Source organism: Anguilla rostrata, chromosome 3, assembly GCF_018555375.3.
Source record: "Anguilla rostrata isolate EN2019 chromosome 3, ASM1855537v3, whole genome shotgun sequence".
Lineage (NCBI taxonomy): Eukaryota > Metazoa > Chordata > Actinopteri > Anguilliformes > Anguillidae > Anguilla > Anguilla rostrata.
In genome coordinates, this window is record NC_057935.1 from 34,417,068 (window position 1) to 34,441,300 (window position 24,233).

Consider the following 24,233-nt stretch of genomic DNA (forward strand, 5'->3'; position numbering starts at 1 on the left):
GCACGGTGTAGTTTTGGTTCCTACAAATGGTACAATTATTTCAAATTTAGAATTGCAAAGTGCACATCCTTGTAGCATGCCCATAATTATTGTATTCTATTTGTTATGCTTTTCCCCCAGTGATGCACAGAGAGTATAATCATATATTTTTTCTGTATTTTCCAGTTCCTGCCAAGATTCACCTGCCAAAACATCTGCAAGGCATGGGGGCTGTGCATGCCCTTCGTGGTGAAGTGGTTAGCATCAAGATTCCCTTTAGTGGCAAGCCTGATCCAGTAATCACATGGCAGAAAGGACAAGAAATCATTGACAACAGTGGATACCATCAAGTGATTATCACAAGATCCTTCACATCACTTGTCTTCCCTCATGGAGTTCAGAGGAAAGATAGTGGTTTCTATATAATCCATGCCAAAAACAGATTTGGTGCTGACCAACAGACAGTTGAACTTGAGGTTGCAGATGTACCTGATCCACCAAAAGATATCAAAGTCAGTGATACATCCAGAGATTCCATCACTCTCAATTGGAGTGCCCCTGCTAATGATGGTGGGAGTCAAATCACTAACTATATTGTGGAAAAGTGTCCCACCACTTCTGATAGATGGATACGTGTTGCTCAGACCCAGGCAACTCAATACACTGTAATTAATCTGTATGGAAAGACAAAATACCAGTTCCGTGTTATTGCTGAAAACCAGCATGGACAGAGTGAAGCATCACAACCAACTGAGCCTGTGTCAATGAAGCAGGATAAATCCATAATCCGAAATTATGATGAGGAAGTTGATGAAACAAGACAAATCACAACTGAGGAAGCACTGTTTTCAAACATCAAGAATCTGTCGGCCAAGTACACAATGTGTGAAGAGCTTTCACATTCACATTTTGGTATTGTTCACCGCTGTATCGAAAAGAGCTCCAAAAAGACATTCATGGCCAAATTAATTAAAGTGAAAGGTTCTGATCAGGAACTGGTGAATAGAGAAATTGCAGCACTCAATGTGGGTCGACACAAGAACCTGTTATATCTTCATGAATACTTTGAGAGTCGTGAAGAATTTGCCTTGATCTATGAGTTCATCTCAGGTGTAGACATATTTGAACGTCTTGGAACGGCCAATTTTGAGCTCACTGAATTTGAAATTGTGAGGTACATAAAACAGGTGTGTGAGGCTCTGAAGTTTTTGCACAGTAAGGGCTTTGCTCATTTTGATATCAAGCCTGACAACATAGTATACTCTACAAGAAAAAGCACAAACATCAAGATCATTGAGATGGGCCAGTCTAGACACTTGACACCTGGAGAAAACATAAGAATTCAGTTCACTGCACCTGAATATTGTGCACCTGAAATCCATCAGCATGATATGGTCAGCACAGTTACTGACATGTGGTCAGTCGGTGTATTAGCATATGTGCTTCTCAGTGGATTGAATCCATTTGCAGCTGAGTCTAACCAGAAAATGATTGAGAAAATTTCAAGTGCGGAATACAGCTTTGACAGTGAAGCATTCAAGGACATTAGTCTTGAAGCTATGGACTTTGTGGACCGACTTCTAATGAAAGATCGCAAACATCGTATGACTGCTGCTGAAGCATTGGAACATCCTTGGCTGAAGTTGAAAACTGAACATCTCAGCACCAAAGTCATAAAGACCTTGAGACACAGACGGTACTACCAGACCTTGATGAAGAAAGAATGGAATTTTGTCATTTCTTCAGCTCGCATTGCTTATGGTGGTGCATATAGAAGTCAGCGAGGTGTCTCAATTGGAAAGGTAAAGATTGCACCATCTGCATATGGTGTAAAAGCCGGACAGATCATGCATGGTGTTGCTGAAGAAGGTGGACATGTCAAATTTGTCTGCAACATTGAGAACTATGACAGCAGCACAGAGGTAACTTGGTACTGTGGAGTTAGACAACTTCAAGCAAGTGACAAGTATGAAATAAGCTACGCAGATGGAGTGGCTATCATATATGTCAAAGACATTAATAGCTCAGATGATGGTGTCTACAGATGCAAAGTTGTCAATGAATATGGTGAAGACAGTGCCTATGCGGAGCTCTTTGTGGAAGAAGTCAGATCATATCGTGAGTACTTTATGGGCAGAACAGTTAAGAAGGTGAAACGCAGAGTAGATACAACAAGACTACTCCAGAGACCACCTGAATTTACTTTGCCCCTATTCAACCAGACTGCTTATATTGGTGAAGATGTACGCTTTGGTGTTACCATAACAGTGCACCCAGAACCTAATGTAATTTGGCTAAAATCTGGACAAAGAATCAGACCAGGGGACAACGACAATAAATACACATTCATAAGTGACAAGGGTCTTTATCAGCTTGTCGTTCACAATCTTGAGCAAGAGGATGATGCAGAATATACTGTTGTAGCTCATAACAAATTTGGGGAAGACAGTTGTAAGGCACGCCTCACTGTTATACCTCACCCCATCACCGAAGACACACTGAGGCCAATGTTCAAGCGCCTACTTGCAAATGCAGAATGCAATGAAGGCCAGAGTGCCCGTTTTGAATTGAGGTTGTCGGGAACACCTGCACCTACCCTGAAGTGGGAGAAAGATGGTAAGCCTTTGGTATTCAGTCAGAAAGTTGAAGTTATTCAAGAAGACGTGGATTATCATGTCTTGCATATCAGAGAAACTCTTCCAGAAGATTCTGGCACATACAGAGTCATTGCAACCAACTCAGCTGGATCAGCAAGTTGTCAAGCTACACTGAAGGTTGAGCGTGTCACCTATACAAAGCGAGAGTATAAGAGTCAGGAAGAGAAAGAAAGATATGTCCAGAAACAAATTGACAAGACATATAAATTGGCTCAACACTTTTCATCCACTGAAGTTACTTCACTTAACCTTGTGGCACAAGAGGCTTTGAGAGAAGCTTCAATTCTGTACATGCCAGCAGTAAGCACTAAGAATGTGCAAGGTGAATTTGACATTGAAGAAGAAAAGGAGGTAAAGAAAATTAGGGTGGAAGAAAAGAGAATTCGAATGCCATATGAAATTCCAGAACCATCTAAACATGCTGCAGGTGCTCTTGGGGAAGACATGGACATCAAACATTTTGTGCCATTGTCTGAAATGAAATGGTACAAGAAACTTCGTGATCAGTATGAAATGCCAGAGCGTATGCAGAGGATTGTACAAAGGCGACAAAAGCGCATTCGTTTGTCCAGGTGGGAACAGTTTTATGTTGTGCCTCTTCCAAGAATCACTGATCAATATAAGCCAAGATGGCGCATTCCAAAGATTTCTCTAGATGATCTAGAAACGGTAAGACCAGCCCGGCATCATACACCTTCTGAATCTGAGGCCTCTTATAGAGTGCGAAGAAGGTCCCTGGGTGATCTCTCAGATGAAGATCTGCTCATTTCTGTAGAGGACTACTTGTCAATGAAGAGATCTGAAGAAGAAAAGCTTCAGCTTGAGGAAGAGCTTGAGCTTGGCTTCTCTGCTTCCCCTCCTAGACACTGCCCTATCTGTTTTGAATTAGATTCTCTACGCCAACTATCACCAATACAGATGACATATGATGAAGCTGAGAAAACACAAGTCTCAAGAAAAGAAAAAGAGATGCGTGTTTCATCATCTGAAGAAGTAATGAAAACAACTGAACAACGCCGTGTCGCATCTTCCTCTGTTTCCCATTACTTGAGAAGGAGGAGATCACTGTCTCCCACCTATATTGAATTGATGCGCCCTGTTTCTGAACTAATAAGAAAACCACGAGTATTCCGTACTTCAGAAGCTGAGGATGAAGCTGTGGAGAGGAGATCACCAACCCCTGAGAGAACACGTCCCCGTTCCCCTAGTCCCATTTCCACAGAGAGATCCTCCAGGTCATCCTCAAGATTTGAGAGATCTGCAAGATTTGATATCATGGCCAGATATGAGGCAAGAAAAGCTGCTCTGAAATCTGAAAGGAAATATGAGGTTGTGTCTCAGCAGCCTTTTAGTCTTGATCATTCCCCACGCATAACTGTGCGAATGCGCTCCCACCGTGTGCCATGTGGTCAAAATACTAAATTCACCCTCAATGTCCAATCAAAGCCAGAAGCTGAAATCAGATGGTTCCATAATGGTGAGCATATTCAAGAGAGTAGCAAATATCGTTTTATAAATATGAGTGGAGTTTTGACTCTCCAGATTATTGACTGCCAGGCAGAGGATAGTGGGACATACCGTGTTCTCTGCATGAACTCCAAGGGAGAAGCTTCTGACTATGCCACTCTGGATGTTTCACGAGGAGAGTATTCCACATTTTCCTCTCGTCGTAAAGATGAGGATGTTCCTTCACCATTTGTTCCTGACATAACAAAAACTGATTTTTACCATGTGTCTTCCTACAAGAGAGCTTCTTCATCTGAAACACGCTTAGTAGTTCAAGAAACTAAATCAAAGCTGACTGAAACACATGAAGCTGCTGTTTATGAAAAATATGCATCATCTGAGAAAAAAGTGGAGGCTTTAGAAGCCACAGTTGAGGAAGTAACTGTGCATAAGAAAGTGAAGACTACTCTACCAGCCAGAATACTTTCAAAGCCACAGTCTCTTACAGTATCAGAAGGCGAGTCTGCCAGGTTTGCATGTGACATTGACGGTGAGCCAGCCCCCAGTGTTACTTGGATGCATGAAGGAAAAGAAGTTGTTTCTTCCCATCGGCACCTTGTAACTACCACGCAGTACAAGTCTACTTTTGCAATTTCTTCTGTTGAGTCAACTGATGAAGGAAGCTACATAGTAGTTGTAGAGAATTGTGAGGGCAAACAAGAGGCACAGTTCATCTTATCCATCCGCAAAGCAACACCAAAAGAGAAAGTCATTACTTCACCACCAAGCATAAAGTCTCCAGAGCCAAAGGTGAAATCTCCAGAGGTTACAACTACAAAGTCACCAGAACCTCATGTCAAGACAGTTAAGTCTCCTGAGCCAGAAACCCCACCACCAACGGTTAAATCTCCTGAACCCAGAGTGAAATCTCCAGAGATTAAGTCTCCTGAACCCACAGTGAAATCTCCAGAGATGAAGTCTCCTGAACCAAAAGTGAAATCTCCAGAGCCCAGAGGGAAATCTCCAGAGATTAAGTCTCCTGAACCCACAGTGAAATCTCCAGAGCTGAAGTCTCCGGAACCCACAGTGAAATCTCCAGAGCTGAAGTCTCCTGAACCCAAAGTGAAATCTCCAGAGCCCAGAGGGAGATCTCCAGAGATTAAGTCTCCTGAACCCAAAGTGAAATCTCCTGAACCCAAAGTGAAATCTCCTGAACCCAGAGTGAAATCTCCAGAGATTAAGTCTCCTGAACCCAAAGTTAAATCTCCAGAGCTCAAATCTCCTGAACCCAGAGTGAAATCTCCAGAGCCCAGAGTAAAATCTCCAGAGCCCAGAGTGAAATCTCCAGTGCCCAGAGTGAAATCTCCAGAGGTCACAAGTCCTATGTCCCCAGAACCTCGCATCAAGTCACCTGAGGGAATCAAATCTCCGAGGAGAATTAAGTCTCCTGAACCAGTAGCCTCCCCCCAGCGGGTTAAATCTCCACCACCGATCAAGTCACCCACTCCTCAGAAAGTGGATATGCCCCCAAAGATTGTTCATCACCTCAAGGTGGAAGCCTGTGAAGATAAAGTGAAGATGTTCTGTGTGGCTGAAAGCAGAGTGAAAGAAGTAGTATGGTACAAGGATGGAACAAAACTTACACAGAGTAGTCATCGTACTCTCCATAGTGCTGCTGATGGCACATGCAGTCTCATTATCCAGGAACTAAGTCAGAAAGACCAGGGTGAATATTCCTGTGAAATCATTTCAGAAGGTGGGGTCTCAAGAACATCATTTTCATTTGTTGGCCAAGTCTATCAAACAATTTTTGAAAAGATTACAACTTTCCTGGAGACAAAGACAGCCATCCAAAAACTGGCAATGCAGTCGGCCTCCCATACAAAAACTGAACAAACTGCAAAAAAGGAAAAGGTTCAGGAAGATGTCCTTACTACTCTGGCTAAAGAATCTGCCAAAATGGTGCATATGGAGAAAAGTGCAGCTACCAGCAGCATGCATGAAAGTTTCTCTTCAGCCCACATGACTTCCTCAGTACAAGAAGCCTCCTTCAGCAGCTCCAGTACAAGTGAAGTAAAATTTTCAAGCATGTCTGCAGCTAGTATGTCTTCCATTACATCTGAGTCATTATTAAGCATGAGTTCCAGCAGCAGTAGTATGATGGAAATGTCAAGTCATTCACAAATCGAGGGGTCTTCTATGAGAGGCATTACTCACCGTATTCAAGGTAACAATCACTTGAAATAATATTCACATTTTACTGTTGTAAATATAGTGTGATACTAAGCCTAAATTCAGTTTAGTATAACTAGTTTCATAATTCTTTTACTTCCTAAAGGTACACCACCAAAAATTGAAGCTCTCCCTGAAGACATCAGCATTGAGAAAGGAAAAGTTCTTACAGTAGCCTGTGCTTTCTCTGGGGAGCCAAAGCCAGATATTGAGTGGACACGCATGGGGAGAAAACTGCCTGGTGAAGGGGAAAGTGATCGGTTCCACATTGAGACCACAGAGGACCTCACAACCCTCATAATCACCAATGTCAAAGAAAATGATGCTGGACTCTATACTCTCAAACTTTCCAATGAGCTGGGATCTGATACTGCAACGGTTAACATCAGCATTCGGTTAATGTAAAAAAATTATAATTGATATCCTTCCCCTTTCCCTCCTTCAGTGCCTTTTTATTTGCTAAAATACTCTACATAATAGAGACAGAGTTCTGTTCTTGTAAATATGAACTATTTTTATACCAAACTTGACATTAATTTATGCCAAACTAGACTAAAGTCTAAAAGTTGTTATAAAATGTGCCATATTGGATAATTATGACTTAGGATTTTTGATCCATTTTTCTGTGACATGTACATAATGTATATAGCCGAATTTACCGGTTATGGAAAATGTATGCATTGTTATTTGAGACAATATTAACTGAAACTAATGGAACTAAATGTTTATCAGGAGAAAGTTTCACATGAAACGAATACCCTGAAAAACCTGAAACAAAACTATGTGCCTCAACAATAAGTTGAAGTCTTAAGATTGCCTCAACAGGTAGAGAGGCTCCCTGTTGAAGTTTTACTATATTTGAGAGACAATGTTATGCACTGTACATTTGTATGTGCATTAATATTACCATACTCATATGAATTGTTACATGAGCATAAGACCTTGAGTGCTGTTTGCATTTACCCTCATGTAAGCAGCACAACTAGGCCTTGTGTTCAGACTGACTATGTCATACTACTATTTTATTGACATGCTCAAAGTGCGAGCGGCCTGCACTTTGGCAACTATTTATTTTATGTGCACTATTGCTGGCAAAGGACTGCTTGAATTGGATTTCTTAAAAAATAACATCACCTGGCCATTATGTTCTGTAAGTCATTCAAGTACTTCTTTGCAGAAACAGTGCCACTTCTCGGAGGCCTGCTTGGGTGCATTGTGTTTGAGTGTGTCTGTGTGTTAGATTTAGGATTTCACCTTGTCAGTAGTCTGGGCTGCAGTAAAGTATGTGTACCACAGTGACAACACCTGCTGTGCTAAAGAAACAAATGCATTAATTGCATGCCCTACACTTTGGTTTTATTGAAATTATAACTGTAGGATTACCTATATATGCAGCCTCCTTGAAATTTATTAATTACTGATTTAATAAAGCATGATTTAAGAACCTAAAAATGTCTGTAGATTTCATTGAATAATTGGGCTTTTTTCCCTTAAACAGTTTTTTTCCAAAGTTCACAATCAGAAGTAATGAAACATAATATAATTTATATTAATAAAAAGCAGGCAACATGAATACCATAAATAAGAATTAAGAAATTATTTGATTTTCTTTTGTCATACATATATAGAATACCACTGTTGTGCATATTATAAGAGGCCTAACCTTTTAAATCTCACATTTCCAGGTAGGAAAACTGGAAGGGGGTTGGCTTTCTTTTGGTAGTATAGTTAGGAGGCCAAGCACCAAGGGTGTAAAGGGCCCCTATTGTTTTTACTTTTTGTTATTATTATTTTTATTCTGTCTCTCACTACATTTTCACCCTTTTCCTATGTGCAAAAACTCATTTTGGCAGGCATGCTCAGTATGGCTGTCAATTTATTATGCATGACATCCACAGAACTGAAAGTCTAGGTGGTGCTACATTGCCATCTGCAAAATTGCAACATTGACCAAATCTGAGGTAATTTTTTTCCACGTGTCTATCTCCTCATTCTGAACAAATAACATCATAGAACCTATAGTATTTGCCATATTTAATTTTCCACCAATTTCAATTTTTTGAAAAACACACCTTTTCAAATGTTTGCCTGATTCTCATTAAATTTGGCATGTGTGATCTACAGCACGTCATTGTGAAATTTTGATTTATGAAAATATGGCCACAGGACTATAATTACAGTTTAGAAAAAATGGCTGCTATTCAAATTTTGGAAATATACAACTTGTAAAGGGAGCCATGTAGATCATGTGAATCACATTTTGTGCGCCTACCACCTGAGGTGGATCTACAGTAACACTTCAAAATTGCAATGTTCAAATCATTATTGATGATGTACCCTTACATCCAATACACACCAAAGTTGCTATGGACAATATTTGGATCATGTTTGCAGTACATGACGAAGTATAAGTTGGTACGATAAATTCTGGCTGACAAGACTTTACTGATAGGACACATTTCAAATATACTGCCTTCTGTTTTTGTCAGCACCCCTTCCCTCCCCCGCATTCACACTCTGAGGGCAGCAGAAAGCAGGCCATATCCCCCTCCACCACCCCCCACACCCTACAGAAGTGTGCAGTTCCTGAGCCTTACCATATAGCTATATAATGTTTTCTACAACTATGATGTCCTTGCACATTGTTTTATTCTTTGTTTTAAGAACTTAATATGGCTTTTTGTGAGCCCTGGATTGCATCAAAAGAACAATATTAACATTTCTGTATTAATTAGGCTCTAACATTTCATAAAACAATTCCATATAAAGATCACATTTTTGAAAAGACAGTAAATTATTACCCAGAAGCTAACTGTAAGCTGGTTAATTTGGAAACAATTTCTTTCCATGGAAAACATGCATCATATGCTGTAACTGCAAAAATTACTACAGAAACTGTAAGATTACTTGCTTTCACTCTATAGGTCAACCTTTGTACACATGAAGAGATATAGCATCCATAAGATAAAAATGTTTTACCCATCAGGACATCGTGGGCAGCGGTTTATATTATGGTCCTGATGTCTAAATGTATCAAAGCATTATTGAATAAATTATTTATAGCATGGCTATCACAACTTCACTTCTCTATCAAACCAACCTGGGGAAGAGAATTATTCTCAATCGCCATCACTGTACATTGGACTAAATGCAGACTAGAGCTACAGTGCATGCACAATTACTGTAATCAAGTGCATGCAGGATTCAACACTAATGACTGATACTGCACATAAATTAAGCGATATGCTTGGCATAACCAAGCTGGGTTGAACCCAGGAAACATCATGTATAATCCACAGTCTATATTTTAAATTTAGGAATAGTATTAGGGGCAAAACGTTCTGCATGCAATGTAATCCCAATGGGCGTTCTACACAAACATAAAACAAAATTGGTATCTGGGCTCAATTTAACAAGTCATTTAACAAGGAAATATAAAAAATCAGAGTAGATACAGCTATTCAGTCATTTCAAATGTGCACTGACAGTTCAGCAATGTTACTTTTTAGTTTAGAAATCAGAAATGATTTTGCTAATTTGACTCTGTTCATGAGAATTTGTGTCGGCACTTAACGTTTCACCAAAACCAGTGGGGTCATTATAAAAATAACTAACCATTCATTCATACGTTTGTATATTTAGGTGTCCTAAAAACATTACAGCTGCCAGCATCCTGAGGGACCTCTACAGCCATTTCAGAAGCGTAATTGCAACAAATAAGCGGCGCTCACTATTTATTCAAAATAACCCCAGAAGGGATTTTGTATTGCAGAAATAATGTGATTCAAATTGTGCCCAAGCCTGTCTTGACATCATCCTGATTGTTTAATTCCGATTCCGGGAAGGAGGCCATATAAAATGTTTTCTGACATGGCTAGACAGCTAAACATTGACTGAATTATATTTTAGCATGTATATCTTTGCCTGTATCTCTAGTGGTATATAGCATTTAAGTTTCATGAACGGGTGTTTTTTATAAACAATGAAAAGGAGATGTGTGCCACCCCTGGATTCCGAATCCCCAGCAGCTAGAATACTATGTCGCAGATAGCTAACCTCCTGCTAGTGTACAAGTATTCTGGTGGCTACGTCACCAGGAAAATTAGTTTAAGCAACAATATTTTTACATGTATTTATTCGCCAAGATTTTGTCTACAGTGTGGTATAAAGCATTTTAGTTTTATGAATGGGTGGTTTTTGTTATTACAATGAAAATGAGACATATGCCACCTCTGGATTCCGAATGCCCAGCAGCTAGAATAGTATGCGACAGCCAGCTAACCTGCTGCTAGTGGTACTTGATTTATGGGGGCTAAGTCACCAGGTAACTACTTTGAATAACAACATTTGTACCTGTACTTTTTGCAAAGATCTTCCATCCATCCATCCATCCATTATCTATACCCCCTTATCCTGAGCAGGGTCGCAGGAGGTGCTGGAGCCTATCCCAGCGTGCATTGGGCGAAAGGCAGGAATACACCCTGGACAGGCCGCCAATCTATCGCAGGGCATACACACCATTCACTCACACATTCATACCTATGGGCAATTTAGAGTCTCCAGTTGGCCTATCTGCATGTTTTTGAACTGTGGGAGGAAACTAGAGTACCCGGAGGGAACCCACGCGGACCCGGGGAGAACATGCAAACTCCACACAGATAGGCCCCAAGCCGAGATTCAAACCCATGACCTCCTTGCTGTGATGTGACAGTGTTACCCACTGCACCACCGTGTCGCCCCTGCAAAGATCTTGTGTGGTAAAAAGCATTTTAGTTTTACAAATGGATGTTTTTTATTACGGTGAAAAGGGGGACGTGAGCCTGGCCAATTTGAGTCCCCCACTGCAATGGAATTTTGAAGTCACGGGGCCGCTGTTTGAAACTGACATTTTGGCACGTATTGGGTTTTGAGAATACACATTTTATTAAATGTCGCATCCCATAACGATATATACAAGTAAATGTGTACAGTACATTAGTTTTACTGTAGGAATACCATTAAATACTGGTGCATGTTGTTGAAGAAAAAAGAAAAACCCCACCATAAAATCTGCACAGGCGATGATACATTTCCCTCCAATAGTGATTACATGCCAAGGGAAGCAGCTAATTTTTAACATCATAATAAAGAAAATAACAGTTATATTCTGGTAAGTTAGGAATTTATATGTTCTTATTTCATTATACTGTAGCATGTATGACATTATGCATGAAAAATAAAAATAAATATCAACAAACAGGTTTGACCTCACTAATTGTATGCTTTTCATGCATTTCACATTACTTGAGCACTTGTGGGCAGGAACAGGACAGGCAGAAACACAAGGATGAGCAGCAGTAGGCAATGGGATTAAAAAAATCAGCAGCTCGAAGGGGCACTTTTGATCCTGAGGGGCAAATGGGCTGGTGCTCCAGCACCGGTAGGACCTTATGTGTGTATGTGGGAGGCTGGGAGGAACTGCTTGTCTCCGTCTCCCATTGCAGCATATAGTGCACCACCGCAACACAACTGTGGTATGAAGGCAGCTAAACTGTTTCACAATTTCATTTATTTTTTCATAAATCTCAGAAAGATACAAAAGGCAGTCATTGCTCTGTGGCTCACCCTTGGCCCTGTGGCTGTGGCTCTGTGCTTGGCCCCTGGCATCGCTGTCGGCAGCTATATATCTGCCTAGCTATTCACAGGAAATTGTTTAGTTCAGAAGCAAAAAAGCTTGCAGTGTTCCTCACAGCTCCATCTCCAAGAGGAAACAGTTCTATTTGCCCTTACATTCATTCCCTGTGAATGGACATCAAAGAAAGTTGCAGATGAGGGCTATTATCAGAGATTAAGGAGAGGGGTTTGTAGTGAAAAAGGAAACTCTTTCAAGCAATAGCAGTTTTCTGCAGGCACACAGCCCCGTTAGCACTATCAGAAGTCTTAAACTATGTATATATAAAATCTTAAAGGGCAAGTAAGTGCTTTAAAAGGAAATATGTTTGATCACAACTCAAACATCAGATGCAACTGTTTTTAAGTGTATACTCATTTCAGTATTAAATGCAAAAACAGTATTTCTTTTTTGTCAGAGAAAATAACAAAACCACGTATAAACGACTGTATGTTTTATCTTTTGTTATTCTTATAACAGTCATCCTTAATGAAACTCAATTTTTCTGTTTTAATTAATGTGGTTGAGTGAACTGATTTTTAGTGTGACTGGTTAGCTAAATGTAAATTAGCCAGGCTGAAACAAATACAAAAAAAAGCTGTCATTCATCTACACACACATATGCAGACAGGTGACAAATTAATGGTCGGTAAGTGCATGTGTGGCATACACAAAGAGAACAGTACATACCTGATTGCTTTACTTCTACCGTGAGGGGGTCTGGTGGCTCTGTTCTGCCGTAGGGGGCAATTTAATGGCATGGTTTGCTTCCACTTGTCTCCTTAGAGGGAAGAGTCACTGCAATTCAATACAAAGTTATTCAATACAAAGTAATACAGAGTGATCACCTTTATCCTATGATGAATCATTTCTATCCTGAAGGGAGTGGACTCTTAGAGACTGACAATGCCCCCATCCACAGGGCATGAGGGGGTCACTGAATGGTTTCATGAGTATTAAAATGATGTGAATCTTATGCTATGGCCTTCGCAGTCCAACCCAATTGAACACCTAAGGAAGATTTTGTACCAATGTGTTAAACAGCGTGCTCTCCACCACCATCATCCTAACACCAAATGACGGAATATTTTTCCATCCCTCCAGTAGAGTTCCAGAGACTTCTATGAATCTATGCCTGAATCTAAGCGCATTGAAGCTGTTCTGGTGGCTCGTGGTGGCCGAAAACCTTACTAAGACCCTATACCTTGGTTTTTCCGTTAAATTGTCACCCGTCTATATATATATATATATATATATATATATATACAGTTCTGGTCACCATTATTGGCACCCTTGAATTGTTTGTACAATATCTGTACAATATCTTTAGAAATATCTCCAGAAATAAATGGAAATGTACCAAGTTTGTATTATCAGAATATTTTAACAGGTTGTCCAAAGTAATTTAACAAAAAAACATTATTTTTCAACTTACATGTAGTCATTTCAAAGAAGAAACAGAAAATATGACATGGACAGCAATAAAGGCATCCTTCCTTAATATTTGGTTGCACACCCTTTGGCAATGATGACTGCCTCCAAACGTTTCTTGTAGCCATCTATAAGCTTCTTGCACCAGTCAGCTGGCAGTTTCTCTCACTCTTCCTTTGCAGTTTGTTCAAGCTCTTGAATGTTTGCAGGATTCCTTTACCCAATGGCAGATTTCAGCTCTCTCCAAAGATTTTCAATAGGATTGAGATCAGGACTCATTGCTGGCCAGTTTAAAACAGTACATTTTTTCCTTTTCAACCATTCTTAAGTGCTTTTGGGTCTTTATCGTGCTGGAGAATGTCATGGTCCTGTTTTCCTGTCTGTGTTTCCCCTGTTGGGCCGCCAGATGGCGGCACTTCTGTTTTGTGTCCTGCTCCCCCCCTGTTAATTGTATGATTGTTTCATTGTCTCGTTATCCCATCATTGTTCCCACCTGTCTTATCCCCTCCTTCTGGTTCGATTGTTTTTTGAGTTCACCTGTGTCTTGTTACCCCTGTCTATTTAAGTTCTCTGTTCCCTTGACTCGGGTGCTGGTTCCTTGTGTTTGTTCCCGATATCTGTTGGTTTCAAGCGTATGTACCTGCCTGTGTTTGTTCTGACTTGTGTTTTGTTTGACCTGCCCTTGTCTGCTACCTGCCTGTGTTCTGCCCTGGCCATGTTTGTGAGTTCCTCTTGTTTTCTGTTTTATTTAGATATTTTTTGAGTTTGTGTTTTTGCCCTTCGTGTCCTTTCTGTTCCCTGTTTGTTTGCCTTATTTAGATTTTTTGAGTTTGTGTTTTTGCCCTTCGTGTCCTTTTCTGTTCCGTGTGTTTGCCTTTCTGTAAGTAAAGTCTTTGTTAATTTTCTCCCCTTTGAGTTTCGTGTTTTTCCACTCTGCGCCTGGGTCCCAGCACCCGGACCGTCACAGAAGGAACCAGCCAGTTTGGGACCCAGCAGAGGTGTTTTTTTTTTTTTTTTTTTTTTTTTTTTTTTGTTTAAAATGCCATCGGGTGGTGGGAGCTTCAACCTCCCAGTGCCCGGGCGGGCGGTCGCGGAGGCGCCGTGGTCGGGCTGCCTCCCGGTCGGCCAGACCTCCAGCTGATCAGCCGGCGGATCCTGACCCTTTTGAGGGGTCGCGGCTTGCAATCTTCCCAGGGTCCGGCCCGCGGGGGTCCCGCCGGTCCCGTCCGGCTGCCCAGCCGGGTTCCCTACAGCTGTGGTCTGTGTTCCTGTCCCCTGCCCAGCCCAGATGGCAGGGCCCTCGGCCTGCTCCACCCCAAGTCCCAGAGGGACCTTCACGGCCTGCTCTGCCCCGAGTGCCGGAGGGACCTTCACGGCCTGCTCGGCCCCGAGTGCCGGAGGGACCTTCACGGCCTGCTCGGCCCCGAGTGCCGGAGGGACCTTCACGGCCTGCTCGGCCCCGAGTGCCGGAGGGACCTTCACGGCCTGCTCGGCCCCGAGTGCCGGAGGGACCTTCACGGCCTGCTCGGCCCCGAGTGCCGGAGGGACCTTCACGGCCTGCTCTGCCCCGAGTGCCGGAGGGACCTTCACGGCCTGCTCTGCCCCGAGTGCCGGAGGGACCTTCACGGCCTGCTCTGCCCCGAGTGCCGGAGGGGCCTTCACGGCCTGCTCTGCCTCAAGTCCCGGAGCGGCCTTCACAGCCTGCTCTGCCTCAAGTCCCGGAGCGGCCATCACGGCCTGCTCTGCCTCGAGTCCCGGAGGGGCCCCCAGAACCGCCTCGAGCCCCGGAGAGGCCCCCAGATCCGCCTCGAGCCCCGGAGAGGCCCCCAGATCCGCCTCGAGCCCCGGAGAGGCCCCCAGATCCGCCTCGAGCCCCGGAGAGGCTCCCAGATCCGCCTCGAGCCCCGGAGAGGCTCCCAGATCCGCCTCGAGCCCCGGAGAGGCTCCCAGATCCGCCTCGAGCCCCGGAGAGGCTCCCAGATCCGCCTCGAGCCCCGGAGAGGCTCCCAGAGCCGCCTCGAGCCCCGGAGAGGCCCCCAGAGCCGCCTCGAGCCCCGGAGAGGCCCCCAGAGCCGCCTCGAGCCCCGGAGAGGCCCCCAGAGCCGCCTCCAGCCCCGGAGGCCTCGCCTGCTCTGACCCTTCCGCGGAGGCCGCCTGCTACACCCAAGTTTCGGGCTGTACTTGTGCCTCGAGCCCCGGGGGGGCCTCCGGAGCCGCCTCAAGCCCCAGGGGAGCCTCCGCAGCCGCCTCGAGTCCCGGGGGGGCCTCCGGAGCCGTCCAGAGCTCCGGAGAGGCCTCCAGAGCCGTCCAGAGCCACGGAGAGGACAACGGTCCCATGTGTTGTCCCGCAGGGGCCGCCGCAGACTGCTCTGGCCGCCCCGCAGGCTAAGCCGCCTGCCTTGCCCCCTAGCGTTCGTGCTCCCCCTGGCGTCCGTGCTCCCCCTGGCGTTCGTGCTCCCCCTGGCGTTCGTGCTCCCCCTGGCGTTCATGCTCCCCCTGGCGTTCGTTCTCCCCCTAGCGTTCGTGCTCCCCCTAGTGTTCTCGCGCCCCCCAGTGTCCGTTCTTCCCCTAGTGTTCTTGCTCTCCCTAGTGTCCACACCTTGCCCCCTGGCGTTCGTGCTCCCCCTGGCGTTCGTGCTCCCCCTAGTGTTCTCGCGCCCCCCAGTGTCCGTTCTTTCCCTAGTGTTCTCGCTCCCCCTAGTGTCCACACCTTGCCCCCTGGCGTTCGTGCTTCCCCTGGCGTTCATGCTTCCCCTGGCGTTCGTGCTCCCCCTGGCGTTTGTGCTTCCCCTAGTGTTCTCACGCCCCCCAGTGTCCGTTCTTTCCCTAGTGTTCTCGCTCCCCCTAGTGTCCACACCTTGCCCCCTGGCGTTCGTGCTTCCCCTGGCGTTCGTGCTTCCCCTAGTGTTCTCGCTCCCCCTAGTGTTCGCCCTTCCCCCAGTGATCGTCTCTCCCCCGGTATCGTCGCTTCCCCCAGTGGTCGCCTCTTCCCCGGAGTCTGTCCTCCCCCCAGTGGTCGTCCCTCCCCCGGTCTCGTCGCTCCCCCCAGTGGTCGTCTCTCCCCCGGTGTCGGTCCTTCCCCCAGTGATCGTCTCTTCCCCGGAGTCCGTCCTCCCCCCAGTGGTCGTCCCTCCCCCGGCCTCGTCACTCCCCCTGGTGTCCATTCTCCCTTTGGTGTTCGTCCTCCCAACCGTGTGTCCGTGTGTTCCCCGGCCCCCCTGTCTAATTGTCTGCCCGCCTGTTTGTCTGTTGGTCTACCCGTATGTGTGTCAGCCAGTTTGTTGGCCTGTTTGTCTGCCCCCCAAGCCGTCAGCCCATCGGCCAACGTGTTTGCCCGCCTGTCTGCCTGTCTGTCAGTGTGCCAGTCCGCGTGTGTTTTGTCTTGTTTGCCTGTGTGTCAGTCCCTATGTCAGTTGTTGGGCTCCCCCCTCGCCTTCCCTGTCTGCCTGTCCCTTTGTGTGTCCGTCGGTGTCGCCGTGTGCCTCCCCGCCTGCTTGTCCCTGTGTCTGTCCTTGTAGGTCTCCCGATTGTGCCAGTATCTGGCAGTCTGTTTCCCCCTCAGTCTTGTCCAACCCAGTCCTGTGTTGTCGTGCCCCGTCTCGTTGCTGTCCTGTGTCTACCTCGCCCCAGTCCAGTCCTGTGTCCACCTCACCCCAGTCCAGTCCTGTATGTCTGCCTTGCCCCTGTCCAAGTCCCCCCTGGTTTCCTGAATCCCCCTGTCGCCCGTGTGCGGGCCCTGAATTTCCCCGTGTCGCCCGAGTGCGGGCCCTGAATTTCCCCGTGTCGCCCGAGAAGTGCGGGTCCTGAGTTTCCCCCGTGTCGCCCGATGTGCGGGCCCTGAGTTTCCCCCGTGTCGCCCGATGTGCGGGCCCTGAGTTTCCCCCGTGTCGCCCGATGTGCGGGCCCTGAGTTCCCCGTGTCGCCCGATGTGCGGCCCTGAATTCCCCGTGTCGCCCGATGTGCGGGCCCTGTTTCCCGAGTCCTGCCCAGCCCTGAGTCCCCCGTATCGCCCGGGTCCTGCCCAGCCCTGAGTTCCCTGTTCCCGTCCTGCCAGTCCCGAGTCCTGTTCCGTCCCGTCCTGTCCAGTCCCGATCCTGCGTCCCGTTCCAGTCCCGAGTCCTGCGTCCCGTCCTGTTCCTGTGTCCAGTCCTGTTCTGCCAGTCCTGTTTCCCGCCCTGATCCTGTTCCAGCCCCGAGTTCCCGTCCAGCCCCGAGTTCCCGTCCAGCCCCGAGTTCCCGTCCAGCCCCGAGTCTTGTTCTTGTCTTGTTCCTGTCCTGTCCAGTCCAGCCCTGAGTCTTGTCCTGTCCAGTCCAGTCCTGTTCCTGCCCCAGTTCTGTGTCCAGTCCCTGTTCCTGTCTGAGTCTTGTCTCTAGCCCCCACCCTCTGTTGACTCCCTCCCCGGGTCGGCCTCCTGGGACGTCAGGAGCCGTCCCTTGGGGGGGGGGTACTGTCATGGTCCTGTTTTCCTGTCTGTGTTTCCCCTGTTGGGCCGCCAGATGGCGGCACTTCTGTTTTGTGTCCTGCTCCCCCCCTGTTAATTGTATGATTGTTTCATTGTCTCGTTATCCCATCATTGTTCCCACCTGTCTTATCCCCTCCTTCTGGTTCGATTGTTTTTTGAGTTCACCTGTGTCTTGTTACCCCTGTCTATTTAAGTTCTCTGTTCCCTTGACTCGGGTGCTGGTTCCTTGTGTTTGTTCCCGATATCTGTTGGTTTCAAGCGTATGTACCTGCCTGTGTTTGTTCTGACTTGTGTTTTGTTTGACCTGCCCTTGTCTGCTACCTGCCTGTGTTCTGCCCTGCCCATGTTTGTGAGTTCCTCTTGTTTTCTGTTTTATTTAGATATTTTTTGAGTTTGTGTTTTTGCCCTTCGTGTCCTTTCTGTTCCCTGTTTGTTTGCCTTATTTAGATTTTTTGAGTTTGTGTTTTTGCCCTTCGTGTCCTTTTCTGTTCCGTGTGTTTGCCTTTCTGTAAGTAAAGTCTTTGTTAATTTTCTCCCCTTTGAGTTTCGTGTTTTTTCCACTCTGCGCCTGGGTCCCAGCACCCGTACCGTCACAGAGAATCCATGATCTTCGACCCAAACCTAGTTTTCTTACACTGGGTAGCACATTTCGCTCTAAAATTCCTTGGTAATCCTCTGATTTCATGATTCCTTCGATACGGTCAAGGCCTCCAGTACCAGAGGCAGCAAAGCAGCCCCACAACATTACGGATCCTCCACCATGCTTAACTGTAGGTAGGGTGTTCTTTTCCTTATTAGCTTCATTTCATGGTCTATAAACAAATCGCTGGTGTGCATTGCCAAAAAGCTCTATTTTGATTTAGTCTGTCCACAGAATATTTGCCCAGAAGGATTGTGGTTTGTCCAGGTACTCTTTGGCAAAGATCAGTCATTCCTTTTTACAACTTTTTTCAGGAGTGGGGTCCTCCTTGGCCTTCGCCCATAAAGCCTTTCTCGGTTTAGTGTGCGGCGTATGGTACGCGTTGAAACCATGACTCCAGATGGTCCCAGGTCAGCCTTCAGCTCTTTGAACCTTTTAGCTGGTGTTTTTTCCACAGTTCGCACCAACCTCCGAAGATTTCTCTCATCGATTTTCCTCTTCCCCCCACGTCCAGGAAGATTCTTGACAGTTGCATGCTTAGCAAACTTCTTAATAACATTGCACACTGTTGAAACAGGGATACCAAGGTCTTTGGAGATGGCCTTGTACCCTTTAGAGGTCTTGTGTTTGGTGATAATAGCACTTCTGATGCTCTCAGACAGCTCCCTTGTCTTCACCATTGTGAAAACGGAACGGAATAACGTGGCTTTTTTAAGCATTAAAGTCATCGTTCATTGGCTAATTCAAGTCATGTGGGCACTGACAATTTATCACAGGTGAGTGAAATGTAACTTCTTTTTTTCAAACTGATTTGAAGGGTGCCAATACCAGTGTCACGGCAATCTTTCAGTTTTTATAGTTTTTTCCTGATTGTTTTTTTTTATTGTTATTGTTTCATCATATGCTGTTCTGTACCACACACGAGTGTCTATAGACCAAAGCTTTTTCACTAGATTCCTTTATTCAGGAGATATTCTACACGATGTACTGCAATTTCATGGGTGCCAATAATGGTGACCAGAACTGTATATATCCATGTATCATTGTTGTAAAGCTATTGTTACTTTTGACTCCAACTAATTATATTATGAATGAAACAAGAGCTCAAACCTTAACAGGATTCATTCACTTGTGAAAAAGCTAATAATAATATAATATATAATATAATATAATAATAATAATTAACACTACCACTATGATGTTAGTTAAATAAACTATTAATAAAATATTAAAACACATTTTTATGACATTTCATAAATTGTTCAGTCATCCTTGTTAAACAATCACATTCTAGTTATCGCTTCACTGTCTCTTAATCGTTGCAGGCCAGATATTGATCTTATTGATCTTGATTATTCTGCAAATTAATTGTTTGCTAAACAAGAAATAAAAACATAACCCTGTGAGACCCCGAGTTGCAAAAATGCAACATTTCTTTTCAGGCACCCTGACACCATTTTTGTCAAATATCAGTTTAGAACAACACCCCAGTTCCTAAGCCCTATACTATATTTTACCAGCAGTACACACATGTTTAGTGTCCCAATTCAGGTTTTGCTACACCCTTGTGAACTTCTCTTGCAAACTTCATTTGGGAGGATGTGATGCACATACCAATAAAACAGGTGTACACTTGCGTTTCATCCAAGGGGCCAGCTTTCGGATCTCAACCTCAGCACTGGATGTAATGTTGCCCCCTGCTGATATGAAATTCATTCAAAAAGCCAGTTGAGCTCCATTCATTTTTGACAGCAAAAATAAATACTTCCACTCAAATATTGATGTTAACGTGCATTATATTAGAAAGAAAACACACTTATTCTTTTTCTAAGGTAACATATTTTTTCTTACCACACAGATAAAAATATTGTTTTATTATTACTTTTTTAGACTACGTATACATATTTTTGCACCCTAGTTGGCAAGTACGGATGTCTGGGTTGGTCAATGACATAATGTGATTTAGGAGATCCATATGATTTAATGCACATGGTTAGGGAAGAGAGAAGCCGAAAGTCTGTGCATTTTTCAGGTGCGTCTATGGCATAAAGTTGCGAGAACATGTATACTATGCCATTAAGCTGAAAAATATAACAATAAAATGAAATTAAACATTTGGTGATTTATTTTTTTATTTATTTATAATTTTTGCATTATTAAAGACCATTTATGTATATTCATGTTTTGATTTGGATTATATAAGTTGAAGGAATAACACAATCAAATGATTCCTCTGTATTAAATCAGTCACAACAGCATCCTATTTTGCACAGGAGCACAGAGAACTTCAGATCTGGGTTGGTTCGTGTCCTCGTTTTTTGTACAGCCCACCACACGACAACATTTCAGCATTTTTATAATCTTGATAATGCGCTGACTGCTGATAATAACTCTATGGAGTGCAACAGATAGTTTTCCACCATTTCCACCATGGTCATCGTGGCATGGTCTTCACTGCATGGCGTGTTATGCACTCTTCAGCCTAAATCTGCTGAAAATAACGGTTGTTTTGTCCACAACATTTTGGTTTCTTTTCGTACTCAAACAATATGGCAATTTAAACGATACCCAACCATAATTATTCAGTACTCTTATTAATAAGGAGAAGGCATACTGAATAATAATAAAATATTTAGAGAATATTTTACATATTATATTTGACAAAAACTTCAATCAATGGATTAGTGAACTAGATAGCTAATGTGTTTATTTTATACAATCTGCGGCTACTAGAGATTGCAAGGAGTGGGAGGTGGAGAGGGGGAGGAGAAGGAGATGGAGAGAATTTTACTCCTCTAAAGATCTAGAATTTTACACCTCTAAAGACCTATAATATTTTCATCAAGTGGCCTTTTGAAGTCTCCAAATGGACTTTTTGGAAATCTGCCTAAATACAGCTCAGAAAAAACAATTCAGGATGCTTTGGTGTTATTGTTATGAAATTTTAATTAGGATTTGTTCAGCATTGTGACTGTGGCTGCATTGTGTTTCTAAGCCCACCAGGCACAGACACAATCATTTGTATCAACTCAAATAGAAACAGTCCATGGAACAGAAAACTGGAAAGTCCATCAAGTGAAAAGCATGTGTGACTTCAGAGGTGTCACAAATTTATGCCTTTGGCTAGGCTGGTATACAGTAGTTGAACATGAGTGGACAGATAGGAACTGCCAACAAACCTGAGCAGACTTCTTGGCCAATTAAGGTTTGGCTTTTCAGTAGCACTATGTGTCCCACCAAATCAAGGTTTAACAAACTGGAAGAGAATTACATGTCAGAATAAGGGGGGGAGGCAGAAAAGCACCGTTCCAAATAAAACATTAAAAATTCTAGTCCAGTTTGTTATCATGGTAAAAAAGTAAAAAGATCAGTAGTAGGAAAATTAAAAGATGGTAGGCCTATATATTTACTTTTCCTAAATTCAGTGTTTGCTCAAGTGGGGGGGGGGGGGGGGGGGCGAGCGGGGGGAGGTGTGTTGGGGATATGTCTGGGATATGTCATTGCTCCACAGAACATTATAATAATAGCTAACACATTAACAGCTGATTACATCACAGTTACATTATCTGATCTTTCAAGTAAATTTCCGTTAGCTACCTATAAAACGTTAACTGCTTAGTGCAGCTAAATTACTAGCAGAGATGGCAGAAGAAAGATCTTTCGTCTCTTACTATCAAATGACCATAGCTAGGTTTTCATCTTGAACCTTCAACGATTTTATTTCTTACCTCGATCATACAATATACCACTGAATTCTTGAATGTTGTCACTGTCATCAGATTCTGCCGCGATACCTTTAAAAGCTGAGTTGCCACATTTGATTGGCAAGAAATGGGCCGACATGACCAGCACCCCCCATGACCCTGCCCAGGATAAGCAGGTATAGATGACTGATGGATTTTCACACACTGAAATAAATGTAGCTGCCTTGCTTATTTATGTTTAGAGTCATGATCATTTATCTAAAATTAATGTACAAGCAAATACATAAACATGCTTGCCTGTGTTAAATTACCGAATTTCAGGGGCATAGGAGTCATTTTGAACCAAGGGAGACACCTAAATGCTAGGGGGGTCTAGGGGCACACTCCAATGGGAAGAATTTTTTTTTAAATAAAGCACTTAAATGCTTATTTCTTGTGACATTTGAGAACAGAATATAAATCAAATCAAATAAAATTTATTTATATTAAATACAACCCACGTTGACCAAAGTGGTGTACAGGCAGGTAAAATATATTAATTACTGTACTTGTAAGAAGGTCACATGGTTCATGTGTAAACTGCTAAGTAATGCAAAAACTTTTATGATACACCCTGAGCAGTAAACCTGACTAACATTTTCCTGACCAGAGTGCTATTCCATAGGACACCTCCAGGTGAAAAATGGCTTAGCTCTATCTGTATTATGGATGTAAATGTAAATGGACTGCATTTATATAGCGCTTTTATCCAAAGCGCTTTACAATTGATGCCTCTCATTCGCCAGAGCAGTTAGGGGTTAGGGGTTAGGTGTCTTGCTCAAGGACACTTCGACATGCCCAGGGCGGGGTTTGAACCGGCAACCCTCCGACTGCCAGACAATCGGTCTTACCTCCTGAGCTATGTCGCCCCTATTATTATCAGTAATTGACACGATTCAGTTTCCCAGTGAATTGTAGGAAAGTGGTGCAATCATTGTTCCAGCAAAGATAACTTTCATGCAGTGATTTTATTGCATAGCCAACAAACAACATTAAACATGCAATAATTGCCTTAACAATGCTATTATTGATAAGTCAATAACATTTACCCTGTGAGCTAGAATTATTTTATCATAACCTGAATGATGCTGATAGCTCCTGCAACTTAGTTGTCTTTAAGGTTGTTCTTAAAAAGAAATGTCTAATGTCTGGGCCCTTCCTTTTCACTTGCTGCATTATTTTAAGTCAAGTCATGCACAGACTGCAAACACAAAGAGATGAGAATGAAGAAGAATTAAAAGACACTCTACGTAATGTACCATATGTAGGATGTCTGACAGATCCACCACATACATAGCAGCTCCAGATGACTATGTAAATGATACAGCATATACAAATTGATTCAACTGCAATATGGACCACTACTGAAAGTAACACAACCTTTACTTTTACAGAGAAATCAGTAATATGTGTACAGGTAGTTATAAAGTTATCATTAGGTAGCACAAGAGCTAGCATCACATGGCTACTAAACTATAATTAGCAGTATTACTCCATCAAAACAATATGATAAAATCCTATAGGTGCCTATGCCATGAAGGCACACAAATACTCCTTTAAATTACAACAACAAGCAGAGTAGCTAGCTGGCTAAATTAACCAAGTAGATAGTGGTTGCTGCCTTAGATGAGTGGACATGTTGCCAGATGTGAAAATGGTGAACCTGCCCAATTAGAGCTTCAAACTTGCCCAATCTAAAAAAAACGTCCATTTTTTTAAATACAAAAAGAAAAAAAAAGCCTAATGCATGTACATACATACAAAGACACACATTATACTATATTATATAATATATTATACTATATTCTCCTGATAATTGTGAACATGCTCATTATGCAAGATTGGAGACAGCAAACACATTTTTTCTTTTTGTTTCACCACTAGCTATGTTTTCCCTTTGCATAGCTACACAATTATGCTCGTAGGTTAATGTTAAGCATTTCATTGCCAGCTAACAACAGCCTATCTGCTGTATTTGTGCATTTGACAAAT

The 24,233-nt window shown here is 43.6% G+C and overlaps 2 protein-coding genes across 2 annotated transcripts in view; one reads left to right on the top strand and one right to left on the bottom strand.

The window, feature by feature from the left end:
• Positions 1–7,766, top strand: part of LOC135250706 (titin-like) — an 87,842-nt gene extending 80,076 nt beyond the window's left edge. Inside the window, exons 108-109 of the mRNA XM_064327298.1 lie at positions 166–6,309; positions 6,421–7,766. Of these exons, the coding sequence (XP_064183368.1) occupies positions 166–6,309; positions 6,421–6,719 (6,443 nt within the window). The 3' untranslated portion in view covers positions 6,720–7,766. The remainder of the gene's footprint in view (positions 1–165; positions 6,310–6,420) is intronic.
• Positions 1–24,233, bottom strand: part of zc3h15 (zinc finger CCCH-type containing 15) — a 454,134-nt gene that overhangs the window by 140,005 nt on the left and 289,896 nt on the right. The gene's annotated exons all lie outside the window — the stretch shown is intronic.